This window comes from Lagopus leucura, unplaced genomic scaffold, assembly GCF_019238085.1.
Source record: "Lagopus leucura isolate 7727_CA_CO unplaced genomic scaffold, USGS_WTPT01 Super-Scaffold_100021, whole genome shotgun sequence".
Lineage (NCBI taxonomy): Eukaryota > Metazoa > Chordata > Aves > Galliformes > Phasianidae > Lagopus > Lagopus leucura.
In genome coordinates, this window is record NW_024962274.1 from 12531162 (window position 1) to 12551999 (window position 20838).

Genomic DNA, 20838 nt, shown 5'->3' on the forward strand with positions numbered 1-20838 from the left:
TATTACAAAATAGTGTCTTCAACAGTCAAAAATGCAACTTCCTCAAGTTTATTTGATCCATCTAGTCTTTTTTGTTGGCCATATTTGTTCAGCCTTCTACTGACTGTTTTCCATCAGCCCTCCCAGGAGTTTACCTAGCACTGACAGCACGCTTATCAATTTGCTGTGATGTGATCATCTGGCTTATACTTTTAAGTATTACAATCACTTTCATTTCTATCTACAGCAACTACTTTCTAACATAATACCTTCCATTTAAATGCTAATGATTGAAAAGGGAAACTGAAACCTACAAAAAAAAAAAAATTTAGAAATTGAATGTCTCCCATTTTTCTTTCTGTCGCAGTCTGAATAACACCTAGCATACACTATTTATTACCCTCTCTTGATAGCTCAATAAACATTCCATTCCAGAAGTACAGACATCAAAAGAAAGCCTTGCTGAACAGTGCAACAAAGCCATCTGGAACTTTCTAAAATTGGAGAAATCCCCAGACTGCTGTAGAGTGATAATGTGGTTGTTGATTTGTTTTTTTTAAACAGAAAATGGTAGGGAAGAAAACAAATTATATTTTCAAGTCTTTTACCATTCTAAGGCACACAGCCAAGGTTCTCGAGGTGTGATTACAAGAGATGCTGGCTTCAGTAGAAAAGCTGGCATAAAATATGTACTGTCCTTTTGGTTGCTAGGCTAAAATCATGAAGTCACACTGGATTACTGAAGAGATGCACGATAAAAATAACTCACTCTTGAGCTATACAACTAATACCTTAAAATGTAACCAGTACTTGGAACGAGAATGAGCCACTAAAAACTACGCCTTGAACTGATTTTGCACCAACTGTAACTGAACAACTGTTTGCAAGACTTATCTAAAATTGTTCAGTTATTTTCTAGCCTAAAATTGAAGGTTTTTTCCCACCATTGAAGTCAATGAGAAATGCTGTAGTTTTGCTAGTTATTGTTTTTATTCTTATTTTCTTTCCTCTAAACTACTTCTCCGAAGCATTAACTTACCTCTTCCAAACCCAACTCTTTAACAAACTTTAATATGTTCAGGAGCAGTTAGCATTCAGCTCCTCTGCAGAACACAACCCAACCTTTTGCACCCACTGCCACTTCAGCATTTTGTGCTTTCTTTCTTTGTGCTCACAGTAATATGAAAAGCCTCCAAGTCACTGTGTTCTTTAAATCCTTTTAAAATCCTCTCTACTAATTCATCTGCCTACTAATCACTTAGCAATAGCTCTGCATTTGGCTGGTCTGGCTGCAGCTCATTCAGAACTCTTTCACTTTTGACTTGCCTCTGAATGCTTGTTCTATTCTTGCTTTTTTTTTTAAACTGTTGTAAGACTTTGGATGCTATTCTTCTGCAGATATTTCTTTTTCCTCTACATATATGTACAGTGCACAACTCAATGGTCCCAGGCACCTGGTTTGTTGAATGCATGCAGAAATCTAGATGGAAAAAACAGCTGTATAACCTAATACTTCCCAATACTTGTTTCCCAAGATCTATACATTTTCAACTGATTTTCCTTTGAAACCACCTTAAGTCCCCTTTTCATGTGAAGAATACTTTTTCTCTAGGACATCACAAACTTCCTGCAAACAACACAGTATAAATCTCTTCTCCTCTGTGCCATGCTGCCTACCACAAAGAGCACTGCTCTGCTTAGCAACAGCCCCCAGTCATGGCCTCAGCCTCCTCTGAGCTCCACAAGGGCAAGGCCAGTGATTAGAGTACTGGGCTGAGGATGCTTCAAGCTTTGTGCCCGTTATCCTCACCCACTGCAACCTTCCTTTTACTCATCAATGTTTCCTGTAAGATTTTAGACACCACAACGATCCCAACGGATGTGACTGATTTCAATAGATGTCATTCCTTCTCCCTCTCACCATGCTCCCAGGCTGGTCGTGCACCCTCCCTTCCAGCAGCCTTGAGCAGCCTGCACTCAGCTGAAGGAATCTCACTCAGCCTGGGGTGCAACACAAAGGACCCACACCTCCAGTGCGTATAGATGACTCTGCAGATGCTTTGCATGGCACGTGAATGTTTAACAGACTGCAGCAAGTAGCATGGATACACATAAAGCTGGAGAACCCTTCTGTCCAACAGGGGCCATGCTTAAGAAGAGGATCTCAAGCTCTCAAAAGAAAGGCAGTGGACTTGTACCGCCCTCTTTCTATGGGAGCGACTGTACATGTCTAAACATGTGCATGTGTTGGGGAGGGGATTAAAAATCAATTGCAAATAGTTACAGAAGGACTATTTCTGTGTTCAGAAGCATTTCTCAAGTGTCTAGTGTTGTGGTTTACCTGCTGTATTGGTTATACTGATCCTGGAGACGAATTTAATTGACCGCATGTTAATTATGCGCCTTTAATGAATCAATAAGCTACCACAATCCTAATTTGATTTAGATTAGAAGAGTTATGAGGTTTTCCCTGCCACACATACAAAGCCTACAGACTAGCACACCTAGCCTCGTATAGCCAGCCAGAATCCAAAACATGCTCAGCAGCTGTAACACAGAACGTCCCTCAGAAGGCAGTGTGCCATAGGCTTAGGCACAATGCCCATCACAGTGATCAAAACAGGACATTCCTTTTGGGAGAGAGACTGCGTGTCTGGAAGAACCATCTGAATACCAGATAAATAACGACTTCATCCTACAAAAGATTCTGTTCTCAGTTGTATCTCCCTGGTTGTCAGAGAATCACAGAATGGTTTGGGTTGGAAGGGACCTTAAAGATCACCTAGTTCCAATCCCCCGACACCTCCCACTAGAGGCAGGGACACCTCCCACTAGACCAGGTTGCTCAGTGCCCCCCCCATCCATGTACAGCCTGACCCTGGAACAAAATAATTAACAAAATTATTTTCAATTTTGAGCTCTGCTCCAATAACTCACTTTGAAAGAGCAACAGACTAACTAGTATTTGTGAGTATGAGTTCACACCAATGATCCAGCTAGTCATGGATGAACATTTCTTATAAATCAATCTCTACCTCCGATCTCTCAGTCTGGATGCTCAAGAGAAATCTTAACAACAACAACAACAAAGTCTTCTAAACATGAGCCTTGTAATAAAAATTCATAAAACTGCTCGGTACAAAACAAAGAAGGACTTAGATTAGTTTTATAGCCTATCATGAATTTCTCATTTTTCCAACAATTACAGGTTTCTCCCCACTAGCCTTTTCATCTCTGCCTTCTCTTCCCTCCTAATAGCTGTCCTGTCACCTCTCCTTCCCTTGCTCCCACCCTCCTAGTAGGTATCAGAGACCCTCCTCTTTTCTTTTAGAGACAACTTACACGATCTGTATCCATACAGAAACCATGAAAATGTTCCCACTTTGTACTGTGATCTTCTGTTATTTCAAACTTGAAGGGCTTACGTACCCAAAATCCTATCTAATTTTTACAGCTATTATCACTGGTCTGCTAAAGATACTGCTTCAGCCTACAAAGCATCACCTTTATGTGTCCTTAGATTACTGCAGCTACAGCAAAGTATGACTAGAAAGCTGAATGGACCTGCACATTAAAATACTGTGTCAGAAATGTTAACAGCCTAGATAACTAAAAAATGCTAATGAAACACACCATCCCTCATTCTAATGTGTTTCCTATTAAAGTCTTTGTCTTCCCATACATCTTACTTCCAAAGTGATTCCCTTTAATGCCTGCTAACTCATAAGCCTAAATCATGCCAAGCAGCCATGGGCAAAATGATCTCATAATGACTTAATGGACAGGTAAACTGCATCTGGATTTATTTTCACCGTCAACAAATGAAAATTAAATGTTTGATAGAAAAAAAACATACATAAAAATATGTTTCAAACATCAGGCTTGTGGATTTCTCTTTAACTTGTTTCTGCCATGGGCAGGAAAATAACACCTATTACTATAGATTTCATACTTCAATTTGGTGTGTAACTTCTGAAAATGTCCTAAAAGATCAGATAGTGGCCTCTAACTGAGAAATTGCTATGGAAAGGTTCTGAAAATACTAAATATAATGATCAAATTACACGTAATATTGTCTTTACTGCATTACACCTGCATGCATTTGCTTTTTATTAGTAACTGTCACTGCTAGAAACCCTATATTTAGCAACATGAAAGATGCACCTAAAGGCTAAACAAGGTAAACGTACATAAATATTAAGCTGTATGTGATGTACAAACCACTGGTATTGCTTGCAATTATTAGATAAGCACTGTTAATTTTACTTATCTGCTCATACTAGCTCTTATATTCAAATTAAATACATTCAGCAATAAAAATATAGAAGTCAACTAGTATCAAGTACTGATAAAGACAAGCTTCTGCTATTCACACAGTTTATTCAGACATATGTATGATACTAAATAGATCTTAAAATACTAAGCAAGTCAAAATGCAAACATTTTCTACCAGCTTCACAGTGGTATAAAAAGACTGTACACTGTGTGGAGTTGCAGAGCATCAGGTCTAATGCCTGTTAAGGTAAGTTCTGTTTCAGCAAAATTCATGTGATCAATTGTCTACTTACTTTGGAAGGGGAACCTTCAGTGATTTTCACCAGCTGCCAGAGAATAGAGTAATGCGAACACTGCAGTGCCTGAACAACTATCTGTAACACAGGCAACACAAAGAGTCTAAGCATGCTGCAAATAACAAACTGTATATAAAACACATAGCATATTTTGGGGACAGAAAAAAAAAGAGCAGCTCTAAGGAAGTATTTTCTGTTTCTGTGGACATCATTTTCCTTGTTCAGCTTAGTGCAATAAGAAACATTATGCATTATGAACGGAAAATTTACTGTGGTCAGCTGGGAAACAAAGCAGAAGAGAAAATCATGCATTAGAGCACAGTAATGGGTGTAACAACAGCACAACAGAAGTACAACGCCTGCATACCCCAGTTCAAAAACATTTGTTTAAGTACCTCTAAATCTTACTGCATGAATAATACAGTCTAGAGCATGTAGTCCAATTAAAAAAAGAGGAGAAAATAATCATGGACAACACAGGACATGTGTTTGTGATGCCCACAAAAGCATCAATGTCTTCTTAAAATTTCAGTACAATTTCTTAAATTTTCAGTAATAGGTGCTAAAATTCCAAAACCTTTTCAGCACGTTCAGGAGGTACTTTGAATGGTTTGTGCTTCTGTGCACAGCAAATCAACTAACAGCCCTTAGCTGCTTCACAGATTACTTTTCTGAAGGATATTACTAAAGGGGCCAAAGTATTCCTATTCAGCAAACTTCTAGGGGTCTGAGGAAAGACCATACTTTCATATTGAGGAGAGTTAAGGTTTCAGAATCTTTTTCCTAACACCTCAGAGAAGTAATCTGGGATGTGGCAATAAGTTGGGATACAGAAGTCAGTCTCTATTATGGCTCCATCTACTTTCACCAAACTTGGCTGTGAGAAAAGCCTCAGACCTCCCAACACTTCCTTTCTAAAAAAGGCTTCTAAAATAGATCAGAGTTGCATGATTTTCTTTCTAACTAACAGCTGGCTTCCAAGAGAAATGAGAATATAGCTTAAATACTACAGCAGGCAGTCTGCAGTTTAAGCTGAAATAGCATTCTGAGAGAATCTGGAACATTCCTGTGCTCAGTGGTCCCCTTATTAAGAACGCTTAGAAAACAGTTGTCCACATCATATCTACTGAAAGAACCTCACTGGAAAGGTTGGCCAGCATCCTTGCTGAGTGTTTTTCCAGTTTTCATAAGCACTCATCTTACCTTCAGTGCACAAAGACTGCAATAATTCAAATCACAGCCAAGGTTTACGAATGATGGGCTCCTGTGTAAAAATCATGATTTACGCAGTGCTTATCACAGGACACGAGTTACTCCTTGCTTTAAAATGAGAAAGGTGAAGCAAGTAGCTCAAAATCACACTGAGTAAAAAAGAAACAAGATCAGATTTTCTTCCCCCTGAAAAATGTTTAACTACAAGAAAAATTTCATTTAAGGTCCCATGACTTTCCTAAATAACTGATGCCTATCTCCATTACGAAACTCCTGTAAACACTGAGTCCCCAGACGATGCAATGTAGGTGTTGCTAGCAGTACCTGTTCTGGCATAGCTCCATGTTCAATTCCAGTTCTTAGTAATCTGTAGCAGTTACTGAACAGATCCCATTTTGTGAGATCATGAGCACTAGAACGAGACATAACAAAGAGAGAGAGATTAGTTGTGTTCCTCGAAACTCCACCTTGCAGCAGCAATATAGTCTGACCTGGGAGCTCAGCGAGCAGTCTGGTATTTTTGCAAAGCAGAGACAATACAGCATGCTGACAAGGCAGCTGCATAATTAGTTCACACCATGTTAGAACCAGATGTTAGGCTTTTAGATGATAGAGGTAAAGAAAATGTTTGCCACATTGGATTTCTGTCGGCAGGAGATAAACTTGATGCATACCATGCAGCTTTAAATGTTATTTAAGAGTAGCTGTAGGCTCCTTCTCAGTGTTGCCCTCTAAGTCATTTTTCCTGTTGTGTTCTAAACATTGGCAGGATTTCAGAAGGCACTTCTCAGGCATGGCAGCACAAACTGTGGCCAAACTGCAGTTATACTGAATGACTGATTGCACAATAGCTACATAATCTTCTGTCTTATCATTTGGCAAATAACTGCATACGTTATCACTAAATACTGAACATCCTGAAATATCCAAACCAAGAGCAATATACATGTAAACAAGACTGAGGTCGTGTTAACCATTCCTTCCATTCAGCGTTTCATATTTCAGTTGTACCAACCTGATTTGCTGGGAAGAGAAATACAGATGAGATTAGCAACAGAAGTTTTAGTCTTACACACCTCAACAGCTGGTGTTGTAGGTTCACAGTAAAAAACTGAGAAATACTAAAAGAAACATACAGTAACCTGAAGAATTATTTTTCACAACAGATTTAGATTTTGCAGTAAGAGAGAAACAGAAAATTTGAAACCATCTGTAAAATGTTTATAAAATGCAATCCCCTCAAAAGAATAAAAAGACAACTTGATTATTAAAATACAGAATCACAGAATGGCCAGGGTTGGAAGGAACCTCAAGGACCATGAATCTCCAACCCCCTGCCACATGCAGGGCCACCAACCTCCACATTTCATACCAGCCCAGGCTGCCCTGGGCCCCATCCAGCCTGGCCTTGAACACCTCCAGGGATGGATGAGGCATCCACAGCCTCTCTGGGCAGCTGTTCCAGCACCTCACCACTCTCTCTGTAAAGAACTTTTGCCCTGACATCCAACCTAAATCTTCCCTCCCTCAACTTAAAACCATTTCGCCTTGTCCTGCAGTTATCTACCCTTTCAAAGAGGGTTGATAACTCACCTTGAAGAAGGGATGCTCTGACTGAACCGGAAAGTCTAAAGTAGATAAAGCAGCCTCATCCATCTGTCTCCCTTTCATCCCAGTACTTTGATCACTAAGATATGCTCACTTTCCCTATCCACTGCTTTCACCCCGTGTTGGAGCTGCCTGACTTTGTTTAAATAATTAACTACCTTGCTCAGTGAGAAAGAATATTTCCCTGGTTCTGAGATGAACAGAAGCTGAACCAGGAGCTTTAAGATCCTGCTGAGAACCCAAGCATGAAATCCTTTCCCAGTCTGGACTGTGTTGGTCCCACAACACAGAAAATCTCTCTGATAAAAAGTTCCTAACACTTATGTCTTTCAACTGAGAATAAATGAAGTACACCCAGTACACACGCTAGAGTTGTGCCATTAAGCCAAGGTGTATCTTAATTTCTACTTAAGATCCACGAGTAGAAGGAAAACAATAGGAAAACCTAAAACAAAGCAAAACAGCACCTTCCCCCAGAAAAAATGAAAGAGCGAAAATATACTCCCCACCTAGATTTTGGAGTGTCTTGGAAGTAAGGAAACAAAATGTTTTATGGACAAATCATAGACTGTCAGGGAACTGCCTCTTACTAGTGATATTAAGCACAACAATTCTGCTTCAGCAACTCACAAGGCTGCTTGTAAAGTGGAGAGGTACCTCCTTAATTACAATATTGTAATTAAAGCAGTAAAATCTCCTTGGTCTGCAGAGGCAGGTATCTGAATAGATTATTCTACAGAGAACATGAAAGAAAAACTGGTGCCGTGTCTGCCTTCCTATTGCAGAGCCCTTCATGTCAGGGACCGGTGGCAGCAAGCACCCCTCATTGCCTTGACAGCTGGGGGCACCTCAGCTGTTTGCTCAGAGCCTGGCCTTACAACTGTCCTCTGGTGGAGCTTTCCAGCTTCCAAAGCTGAAAAGTACTAGCTAATAGAGATTATCACTGCAAACTTCCTTTGAGAAAAGCTTCCACGTTAAATTTAGGTATATTCTAATTCATTTTTCTCTGTTTTGAACTATTCAGAAATTAAAACTATAGCAAAGAAGATACAGTGGACACAACCCCATCCTTCACAGAGGTTCAGACCATGCAACATAGAGACTCCAAGAATGAAAAGTCATATGACGCAGCTTTTTCTCTACCTTCATCTTTGTGGAGTACAGAAAGCAAGGGCCAACACTTGAAAGGAGGTTTCTTTCCATCTCTATGATAGCACTGCCTACTGGGACATATTTCTACTAGAAAGTAGTAGATGAAGTGAGTAGAAAAGTAGTCAGATGAAGTGAAGGAATCATTTCCACAGTGTTTCCGAAAGTGTGGAAAGAAACAGCCTACAAAAATTCCTGTTAGGTAATGTGATCTGTCCACCCTCAGACCTCACTCTTTTTAGAGCAGCACAAAGCAAAAGCAGCAATACCTTGGGTTACCAACAGCTCTGCAAGATGCAGTCTAACTTCTCTAACTGAGAATTAAGAAGTCAATCATTTCTTCTCTTTCTAGAGATAATGAAATTCTGAATAATGTAGTCTGAAGGAATCTGATATGACATATAGTTCAACTACAGGAAAGTTAATACAGTCATTGCCTGGCATATTTTATTAAGTCTGCATGGGGCAGGAAGGAATCAAATTCTGTATTATATTTGAGGAGTACTGGGCAGTGATACCCACAATCCTTATTTCTAAATGTGAACCAGTGTTCTATACAGAGGACAGCATGAAATGAGCACCCCCAGAGGAATGGAGCTGATGTCTCAGTTTCATGTATCTTGTGTGGAATTACCTGGAGCAATTCAGTAACAAATGCTGATATAAAAATTGCTACAGCACTCACGTATGAAGTGTGAAAGCTCAGCTGAATTAAGCCAGAGTTGGAATGGGAAGATTGTGTCCTTACACATGAAAGCACAGAAAGAAATGCCTTGAACATCAGTGAGACCCTGGCAAAGAAAAGAGACTTAGATATTTACCCTAGGTGTCCTATTCAGAAATCCTCAAAAGTTTATTATTCCATTTTGAAAACTTGAAAGGGAACATTGTAATGACAAACTTTATTTGTACTGAAATGCTAATATCCTTCCTTGATGGAAAACTATCAATTAAAAAGCGTGCTGCAAGCCTTTCATCAAGTAGCTTTCCAGCCTTCCCAAAACATCCATCTCCCATTGCATGTTTCACTGTTCCAGCATGCAGACGATTTCTAGTACTGTGATTAACTTCACTAACAAACTTGATTTGTATTAGTTTAAGGGGAAGAAAATTGGGCAGCAAGTGTGATCTACTGAACATCTCCTCTGATCTTCTAAGCTTTTTAAGCTTATTCATTCCTACATGAAAATGCACAATAAAGTGACCCTCTAAGAAAGAGGATTAACTCAGACTTGGGAAATCTTGGTACAGAAGCTTTTTTTGGTCTGGAAAGCTTTTCTGATAATCCCTGTCATGGTTTTTCCCGCTTGCTGGGTTTCTTCCTCCCAGGATATGAAGAAGCAGCAACAACAAAGGAAACAAAAGGTACATTTCTCTCACTGGAAGAAGAGAGGGACTTGTTTCTATTCAAATCCTCAGCAAATGTTTTGCTTTATCAGTGCAGTTTTACAAGACCTGAAAGGCATCAGTCGTTAGCTGATGATGGATAACGACAGTATCAGGCAAGAGCTATCAAGGTGAGAAAACTCAATGCAAGTTCTGAATTAAAGATCTTAGCCTCATAACTGAAGCTTTGACAAAAAGCTTAAGATTTGTGTTGTTCTCTTCAGCGTGAACTACAGCTTTCACCAGTCCTCTCAGGGATGGCAGAAGTGGCTCTGCTGTGTTACCAGGGAGACCAAAAACCTAATTTGCACATCAGCCTGCTGCACTATACAAATTAGTAACGATTTAATGATCACTGTAGGACTCCTGTTGAATGGAAACGAAGAGCAGATATTTCCGAATCATCTCATACAGTGATTCAATACAGGATTCAGGACAGCTGAATACTAAGCACAGAAAGGAAAGAGAACCAGAACTGCAAATCCAAATACACTAGTGTAAAAGATGTGGCAGAAGCAAGATGCTCTCTTACACTGTGATAAGGAAGAAATTACATCTGGCTCTCAGTCATCTGCACACAAAGTTTTCCTGCACACTGACCAGAAGCAACTACTTCCTATAGCTGGTAACATGGGGAAGATTAGGTCTTTGTTGCTATACAGCAAAACCCAGACAACTGAAGTCAAGTTTTCCAGGTTTCTCTACAAGTCATTAGGGTGCCAATATGTCTGAGAGCAGCAGAACCCTGGGAAGATGCTGGCTGGTTCAGCGGTCTCGTTCACCCTGCACTACAACTCAGACAGTTAAAACTTCGTAAGTCATGCAGGAGAGTACGACTTCTGTAGTAAAACACTCATTTAGTGCAAAGGAGGCTATGCCATTTGCAAATTAAATCTGTAAAATAGTCATTAACTAACCAATAACACTGATGAATCCAAGGGCAGTTTGGATGGCACTGAGAAGGGCCACCAGTTATTCATCAAACTCTGTTTCTTATTTTAGACCGTAAGTGTTCTCATTTCTTAGCACCATATCTCAACTGATACTTGTTGAAGTGACCATAAATTTTCAAGGGAAAAGACACATACTTGTGAAAAGAGGTTAATCTCTTCAATGTGGAGAGCACGTTGTATATGTCGTCATCATCAGCTTCTTCTCCCTGAAAATGAAAGAAAATCCATGAAGGCAGTTCAGCAAACCAACTGAGAGAGCATTACTGAAAGGGAAGGAACAGATTTCTTTTAGGTTTTGTGTTGACCACAAAACAGGGTCCAAATTTTACAATGAGTTTTATCTCCATTCTATAGTAATATTTAAATAACTACTGCATAACATTAGAAAATCAGCAAGATCATCCAAAAGTACGTAGCAGTATTACAACATTAATACTCAAGCAAGTATTTTCCAGTAATAGAAACCATTTCCAAGATAAAAAGCCTACTTTACAGAAAGGAATGAACTGCAGTTTAACCACAAGCTAAAGAATGCGCCACGAGAACCCAGCCAAATGTTTGTCTGCAGATGTCAACAGCAAGTATTTTCAAGTGAGCAGTGGGAAAATTCCTTTGTTTTCTTATCCTTCATTGCTGCTCACTATACTGCGTGACAACCATGCTGCATAGAACAACATGCATTCAGCACTGGGTGGAAGGTTTTCTCTTCTGTTATTTGTGTTTAAGGTTGACATTTTGAAATATCGTTATTCCAATGTTAAATAGAAAATCAAGTGGAATTAAGGTGCTTCTGAAACTTAATTTTTCCAGCAATTTTCTGAAAGTAAATCCACTTAGAGCTATTCTTCTCCATTTTGTTTTGATCAATCAATTGCTTTCCAGCTATAGGCCAACAATTAAATCATCTCCCAGCTTTTAGATGCAAGTGCCAGTCAATGTTTCTCATGATCAACCCAGTGGGAAGCCATAAAACAATGTTGTACTTGATTGAATAAAAGCATACAAATTTGCAAATAAATAAATCTCTCTGAAATGAGGAAATAAACTTAACTAAAATCAACTATTCTGAAATGAATCATTCAGCCAAAGATTTTTTCTCTCTCAATTACTCTCATTTTTGTCTTCACATCTTTCTCAGTGTTGTACATATATTTTTATTTTTATTTACTCTGCAAATAAAAATTTACTGTTTTGATTTACTCTTTAACGATCAGCCAGTATGCACGTGCCATATGACTTAAAGACAGAAAAACATTTGGTTTATTTAATACACAGCTCTAAATCAGAGCCTGTAGCTTAACTTTCTATAAAAGTACATCCCAAGTAAGTGCATCTGCCACGACGCACGATTTATGAAGTGCAGAAGTGCAGACCCTAAGTTGCTTTTAAAAATCAAGAGAATTACAACAAATTAAGTGGTGCTACACAAAGTTAAATTTACATAAAACAAGAAAAAATAAACCAGATTTCAGTCCTTATTCAATGCATTCTGTCTTGTGCATGCATACCTTGTAAGTAAATCCCAGGTATCTCCAGGTTTCAGTTTTGTATCTTTAATGCCTTCTTTGCAGAGCTGTTTCAATATGCCATGATAAATATTTGACTAAACCCTCTCTTCCATTCAAGACATGATCCAATTTTCATTCTGTGGTCAGCAAATCCATCTGGGACTACTGGAACTACCCCAAGCACTAATGTAAATGCACTTTTCCTTGCATTTTTTCCTCAGCTTTCATCAAATTCATTTCATGTGTGAATTGTTTAAATCATACACTAAATTTTCAGATTGTCCCAGAGTCTTTGTTTTATTTTTACAGCACCAGATTTAATGCTAGTCATGGGGATTTTCTACATGGAGAAAGGGCTCCAAATAATTATGACAGAATTGCTGCTACATTCCCTCTTCACATGGATAATTTCATGACTTAGTAATAATGTTTTTCTGCAGTCTGTCATAGTTTGCTTTAGGCAGTCTAACTGAATTCATTTTAAGGAAACAAACCTCCTGCAGCAGATCCTCCACAGAATGGTTGAATCGATCCACAAATTCATCAATAAGTTGGCTGTGTGCTATGTCAACTCTGTTCTGGATTGTATATTCTTCACTACAGAGTATGCTGTAGGTTTTGCTGCAGGCTTCAAGAACATCCGATTCCACATGCTTTTCCACAACAAACTTTATTTGTTTCAGTAAGGCATCCAGATGCTATAGAACAGAAAAGAAGTTCAGCTCCTGCCTTGTCAAACAATAAATCTCAAAAAAAAAAAAAAGTCAAATACACCAGGTTATATTATAATATGCCAAATGAAGGCACTGTACTGTACAACAACAGCGACCAGACACTTGAAAGCAGCCAGCATTGTTGCTCAGTGTACTACTATACCTTTTCCATTCTGCCAGTGCTATAGATTTCCAGATCAAAATACTGAGGGATTTGCAGGAGATTCGCAACCTTCTCTGCATCAGCGGAATACTGGAACATCATTGAAACAAAACAAAACAGTGAAATAAAAATGAACATCCACACCACAGAAGGAAAGTTTAAAGTCAGTTGTAAATACCAGTGAGCCATTTATTTTCATAGAAAAATATACCTTTGATAGCAACATAGGAAGTGCAATAATGAAATGCTCAGTCAATTTATTTCTGTCATCTATCTGTGTTTTCCTTTCTTTTGCTGTCAAGACCTGCAAGCGATCAAAGATAACTACAGTAAATACAGTATCTGCATATAGCATTCATTAATTTCTCTGAAGTTGATATTTCCAAGAAAAACTCATGCAAGTACATTTTTAATAATCAAAAGAGGAAGGAAAGGCATTCATAAACATTTGGACTGCAGAGCGATTAAATGGGAGGATCACACATCCTAAGAAACCACAATTGAAAAGGAAAATATCATCCAGCCTCATGCTGCTGTTACACATCAACATGGTTTTAGAACTGAACTTTAAATATAACCCAAGGCAGTGGAAGTTTTGCTATTGTTTCCAAATAAGCTGAGCTCTAGCTTTCACACATTAAATAACGTGTTAATGAAAGACCTCAGGGTGAACTGAATTATAATTCAGAAAACCAAAATCAAACCACACTGTAACAGTGATTCTCATTAGCAGTTTAATGGCCTCATCTCTAAACTGGAATGCAATTCTCAGTGAGAACACGCATCCAAGCTCACAGAATTCATTTACAAATTTCAGTGACATTTACACTGAGGCTACAAATACTATCATAGCAAAACCACCTTAAAACAACATATAGATAGTAATCATCATAGCTTCATAAAAGCTTAGAACTGGCCTCTTGGCTTCAGAAAAGGAGAGTGGTCATGAAGAATACTTTTGAAAAGAAGTAATAAAATATTTACATTATCTAAAGACTTACGTTTATCCGAGCTGCCAAACTGCTCAATAAGGGTTACAAGCCAAAGTGAAAACTATTTCACAAGAGTGTGAGTGCATGATTAAAAGTCCCATTTCAGTTCAGAAAATATGCTAATGAGATCATAAGAACTCAACAAACCTCTGCTGACAAGTCAAAGGAAACTTGCAGTTACCATCTCAAAACTCATGATCTAAGTGGAAAGTAGGGAAAGCTAAATGTCATACCTGCACCTCTCTCTATGTGAGAAGGAACAGCTGGAAACAAAACACGCTTAGATGACAGGCAGCCTACTGGCTAAGCATCCAAAACAGCCATGGAAATGAAGGGGAACACCTAAAGATTTGTCACCAGGGTAAGAAACCACTCCCACAGTGCATAGCAGATAGATGGATACACGTACCAACAACTGCAGCTCCTGCACAAACTCACAGAGCAGCACCACCCATGCCAGCAAAAGCATTGCCTTCTGATGAGCTAGAAGCAAATGCAGCTAGCAACTCAGATTTCACCCTGTAACAACCCAGTCATATTCTGATGACCTAATATTGCTATTCAGCAGCGCTATTAATTAAGCTGGATCCCTGGGGATGATCTTGATGCTACTTTGACCATCCTTCAGAAAGCGAAGGGTTTTTTTTTTTACCTTTGTAAAACTATAGACAGCAAAAATCTAGGAGTAATCATTTTGCTGAATTTAAGTCAACTAAAATGTAGATCTGAGAGAGAAAATTACAGACAGCTTACAGTACCGTTATTTACTGCTAAGACAGAATACAAATGTGAAAATGTCTTCAAATTTAAAGATTAGTTGCCTCCTGTAATGGCTTAATGCTTTCACTAATGCAGCAAATGTTCACACACACATGTACATTTGAGTAAGTGCTTTTGTAGACTGCCCTCTCATCTCTGAGATGTTTTAATAAATCAGGAATTTCTTAGAATATTCTTTATAAAGCAAGGTACAAAAAGCATTGAAATCGATGGCTTCCTGGAAATTCTCTGGGATGCAGTTTTAGGACACGAAGCTCATCTACTTCTAGTACATAAAAATTAAGCAGCTAAGTAACTGTCTTTAGTTTAGCAATAAGGTGTCCTTAGTGTGTCTCTAGATTTCATCTACAATATCTGTCTCTTTCTTTATTAGTTATGACTATTCGGAGGAAAACCTAACAGAAGTACCAGTGGTGGTACCTAACAGAAGTCCACGTGGTTTATTTCATTATAGTCTAACTTAAGTAAGAGGAGGACTAAGAAAATCAGACAAATATGTTTGGGAAGCTGAAACTGAATGCTGTATTTACGGAGAATAAAAATTAAAGCCTATTCATCACCCTGACCTTGTAACTTATGCTGAAATGCTTACAAGAGCATACGTAGCCTTAGGAATGGAACTCAACTGATGGAGAGCCCCACCAGTCATTGTATAATAAATAAAAAAGGTATCTAGATAGGAATACAAACATTATTTCAGATTTAAAAAATGTCTGGGCACTCAAGGAAAAAGGTCAAAGTGAATGGATATATAAATTCCCAGAAGTATTCAAGCTGGAAGGAACCTTGCAAAGTGCCAGTCCTACCCCTCCTGCTCAGAGCAGAGAGCTCCATTCATCAAAAGAAAACTCAAATTAAAAAAAAAAAAAGACATTTTCATAAACAGAATATAGAATCATACAGTGGTTTCGGTTGGAAGGGATCTTTATGATCATTTAATTCCAACCCCATTGCTATTGGCAGGGACATCTCCCACTACACAAGTTTGTTCATATTTATTACTTTTCCTTAAAAGGGTGCATACAAAAAACCGATTATAAAAATTTCACTTAGAAGTGTTAAAATATGGCTTTATAGAAAAGTATTTCATGTTAATACATTAACACAAACAGTTCTGAGCTACCCATTATGGTCCTACTTACTCTTTTGCCAGTGCCTCTGCCAACTGGAGGGTGTGCTTCAGCAGCCTGTCTGATTGTACACACCATCAGCTCAATCAGAGCACTCTCCTGACGGTCAGACATGGCTATGAAGAAAAATGAACAACAAAGATCAGCTTTGATGATTCTGAAAGAAGTCTTAAAGACAACAAATGTGTGAACGCAGTTGTAAAACACAGGAGAAACAACAAAAGAGACCATCTCATTTTGTTCAGTTTATGAAACCAAGGCTTGCTTGCTCACTCTCAGCGACCTCAAGTTGAATATGGCAGAACTGAAGTTAAGTCCAGAGAAAGGCAGTCTGGAAAAATGATGAAGGGGATTATTAACAAAGATCTACAAAATTCTGAGTGGCATGGAGAACATTTATAAAATACTCTCACCATCACGCAGAATTAAGTACTTTTGATCACATCTCAAGGGCCACACCTGACTAGACTACATAGAAACCTAAATGAACCAAAGTGCCAGCTGCTTTCCTAAGGAAATCACCATATACATAAAAGGTACACAAGTGTAACAGGGAAATACCAGAAGTTGAGGTGAAACACAGAGATGACTGGTGCACTGTGCAATGAAGCAGTGAGAGAACACTGTTATTTCTGACACCTTAACTGCTGTGAAGGTTTATAGAGAAGACTCCTGAAATATTATAAAGATCTTTAATGACATTATCATTAGGAAATCTTTGCCACCCATCTCCTTGGCTACCTGACAAAGGAGATACAGAATTAATGGTGAAAAAATTCACTCAATTAATTTCTTTTAATAATTCAAGAGGGTTTAAAATTGTCCGCAAAAGCTCCATATTTAATACCACCTGAAGTTTTTGTTTACTCAAAACTGTGTTAGTTACTTAATTTACTTAAATGTTCACGTATACACTAGTCATTTAAATGCTCAAACAAGAATCTTAGCCTTTAATATAAAGCAACAACACTACAGCAGACTTCATGAGTTGAAAAACGCAATATAAAACTTCTCCTTTTGAAGCAGGATGCATTAGAAGTGGATTAAAATCTAAGTTGCACTTTCTCAAATATGCTTTCGAAACAAATCACAACATAAGCACTTCTATCTGCCATAGTGAAACACCTTTTTAAGTCATAACAAGCAATAAAGTGCAATATCAGTACAGTAGAGAGGTTAAACAAATACCTTCCTCTCCTTGGACTGGCTCCTCCAAGAGCAATTCTGTCATGCATTCCCAATCTTTCAACAGTTCTTGAGAGCTCTCCCACAAACTGTCCACCAAATAGGCTGCGTGTTCATGCAACTACAAAATCAGAAGCACTGGTCAGTACAGCGTTCAGGTACGAGCAGTTGTTCCTCAGCTGTCACAGTCATTACGGCATGGATAACGTCCATGGGCACGTGTTTGTAAATAAGTGGGAAAGAAAATTCAGTTTTAAACTAGCTCTGGAAGGCTTTCTTTCATCTGAATGATACAACTGTATGGCAGTGGGCATATGCCTTATTGGAAAATGGATAACAACAAATGGAGCTTGTCTTTCAGTAAGCAGCTTGTTTGTGAAAAATTTCCATTTTCTCACATTCCTACTGTGCTATAAGAAGAGACGGTGAGACAATACTAGGAGGAGGTTCTAATACATTCTTTCTGAACAGGCATTTATTTTTCAGTGCAGAACATGGATATGGAAATATTTTTCACTTTAATATAACATTCAGTATTACAACGAGTGGGACAAACAATAACAGAATGGAAATGTGTGCAGTGGTGTTCATATTACAACTAATTGCTGAAGTAGGAATACACAATCATAGAATGAAATCACCAAGGTTGGAAAAGACCTCCAAGATCATCTAGTCCCACCATCCACCTACCACCAGTATTTCCCACTAAACCATGTCCCCTAGCACCACATCTACAGGTTTTCTGAAATGTCCATGGACAGTGATTCCACCACCTCCCTGGGCAGCCTGTACCAGCCCGACTGCTCTCTCAGAGAAGAATATTTCCTAACATTCTACCTGAATCTTCTCTGGCACAACTTGAGGCCATTCCCTCTAGTCCTATTGAATTACAAGGGAGAAGAGGCCAACCCCACCTCACTACAACCTCCTTTCAGGGAGTTTTAGAGAGAGTGATACGGTCTCCCCTGAGCCTCCTCTTCTCCACCCTGACCCCCCTCACAGCTCTGTTGCCCAGGGCCTCAATGTCCCTCTTGCAGTAAGGGGCTCAAAACAGAACACAGCACTCAAGGTGTGGCCTCAGCAGTGCGAGTACAGGGGAGGATCACTTCCCTGTGCTTGCTGGCTGTAATATTTCTTATACAAGCCAGAATGCTACTTGTGTCCTCAGCCACCTGTGCACACTGCTGGCTCACTGCTGGCTCACGTCTGGCTGAGCGGTGACCAACACCCCCAGGTCATGTCTTCCACAAAGTCTTCAAACCCATCTGCCCCAACCCTGCTGCACTGCCTGGGGTTGCGGCCAAAGTGCAGGACCCAGCTCTTGGTCTTGCTGAACAAGGCTGGTTTAACCACACAGTTCAACAATACATCGATAATTGAGACAGAACAATTACAAGTTTAGGAGAATATAGTAAATCTGAAATAAGACACTTTTTTGTTAGCATTACATTCACTTAAATTTTGAAATAAGCTCTACAATGGCTAATCCTCATCTCTCAGAAATAAGTAGTGGAAATCCTAATGAACTCAGGGGATATAGAATTAATGTTAACTTATGTTTAATTGCAAAAAATGGTTCTGTATGAATAGCCACAACTGTTCTTAACTGAGAAAGCAATCCACAGACTTCCACTTATTTATAAATCAATCTGTAGCCACCATCAAAAATTAACAAGCATAACATGCAAAGCTGATTCGTTTGCCAGACATGGGAATGGCTGCTGAGTTGAAGAACATCTAAGAGCTTATGGAAGGTGGTGCCAATACATCTTTGTACTTTTCTATACATCACAGAACCTTCTGGTCCTTCTCACAGCATTACCTTTACAGCCTTCTGAATGCACCCTCTCAGACTGCAGTGCTTAAATCTTCTCATTCTGTGCTGGTGGAAACTTTCAGATTGCTAACTCTACTAAAATTGGAGTCAGAATATTCTAATTTGTTGGTAACAACTTCCTCAAAAATAGCAATAGCAAAAGCTAGCCCTGACACCTAAGCGGTCTCAGCAAGCAGCATATGGCTTATGTGGGAGAGTGCTCTGTTGATCATGACTTTGGGAAGGAAGCTGGGTTTCTTCTCTCCTCAGAAGAATGGAGAAGATAATTCTAGGTAACTCCCCACCACACACACTCAGATTTAAGGCATGAAGAACACTGAGTATGATAATTCAGCACAGCTGCTCTATCAACAGATACAGCTTCTAGTGAGGAACAGGATACGCATGAACAGCAACCCTGACATCAAAGTCTGAAAGAACTTACTTGTCCAAAGGAGGCAAATAAGCTCATGTGCTTATATTGCATCTGCAGAACAAACATTGCTCCTCCTCTGACAGGTAATCTTGTTGGACATGCTGCCTTTCTCATCACCATGCCATGGGCATGTCTAATGCCTGTGGCTATATGACCATCTCACCTAATGACTTTCACTGAGTGATTACACATCAGCTAGCAAATCTTCATCATTTCTCCACGATCAGCTTGGGATTTTCACTAGAAAACAGAATGATCTATCACAGTCTACTTCTTGAAAAAGCTATAGGATTCAGCTGTAGAATACATTTAGATAGCAGATTGGAGGTCCGCACAGGTAGCAATGTTCCGTCCAGTCCTGTTGGCTTCTAAGTCATTTTAAACAATGCTAATATTAACACTATACCTAAATGTTATCTTTCTTTCAGTATCTGATTGTTTCTTTTCATCCTCACAGTCAAGTCTCTTCAAACCCTAATAACAATTCAAATACCTGGTTTGAATCAAGTACCTTTCCTTCTGCTTTTTATACAAAATGTACATTCTGTTGAGAAACATTTGTCATTCCTTTCTTTCAGTCTTCCTTTGCCATCTGTTAATTACTGAATCAAATGTATCATCTTTAATCCTTTCTCCCACAGTATCTTCAGATTATCCTGTACCTGTCAGTTCATCTTTTCCAGTTTTCTTCCATTCAAATGCTATTCCTCACCTAAATTACTGTTAGCACTTCTAGCTTAATGCTTTGCATATATTTGACCTCTACAGACTGCAGGCACAATCCAGTCCTGAATGGGGTCATCGAACACTGAAGTTATTGTACATATACCTACATTGTCCACCCTCGGCTGTTCTCAAGATGCAGCTATAGAAAGCCCTGAGCAATCTCACCCAATCTCATACCTGTCTCCACTTTGACCTAAATTGCCCCTCAGATCTTTTCCATTCCAAATCACTCTATAACTCTAATTATAAATTTTGTTCTTTTCTGGTTTAAATAATTTCACTTTACAAAGAATAAACTCTAGAAGTACAATCTTCAGTCAACTTATCTGAAACAACCCCAGCCAAACAATAACATTTCTATGTTGCAATGACACCTACAAGCAACTGCATTACCAGCAGTGCAGTAGTGACTATTTGGAAACATGCAAGAGCATAATAAAACATGGAAAAGATTTTAGATTGAATTGCTTGAACTGATAGTGAGATGGGGGACAGTGTAAAGAGCATAAGGTATTTCAGAGATTAGTAAAC

The 20838-nt window shown here is 38.9% G+C and overlaps 1 protein-coding gene across 5 annotated transcripts in view; it reads right to left on the reverse strand.

Moving 5' to 3' along the window:
• The window catches only part of STAG1 (stromal antigen 1), a 126601-nt gene that overhangs the window by 24676 nt on the left and 81087 nt on the right, over positions 1 to 20838 (reverse strand). For all 5 annotated transcript variants that reach the window (XM_042878162.1, XM_042878163.1, XM_042878159.1 and 2 more), the window contains 8 exons: positions 17333 to 17450; positions 16157 to 16260; positions 13454 to 13546; positions 13243 to 13332; positions 12861 to 13064; positions 10994 to 11064; positions 6087 to 6174; positions 4548 to 4628 (listed from right to left, as the gene is read on the reverse strand). In XM_042878162.1, coding sequence (XP_042734096.1) covers positions 4548 to 4628; positions 6087 to 6174; positions 10994 to 11064; positions 12861 to 13064; positions 13243 to 13332; positions 13454 to 13546; positions 16157 to 16260; positions 17333 to 17450 — 849 coding nt within the window. The remainder of the gene's footprint in view (positions 1 to 4547; positions 4629 to 6086; positions 6175 to 10993; positions 11065 to 12860; positions 13065 to 13242; positions 13333 to 13453; positions 13547 to 16156; positions 16261 to 17332; positions 17451 to 20838) is intronic.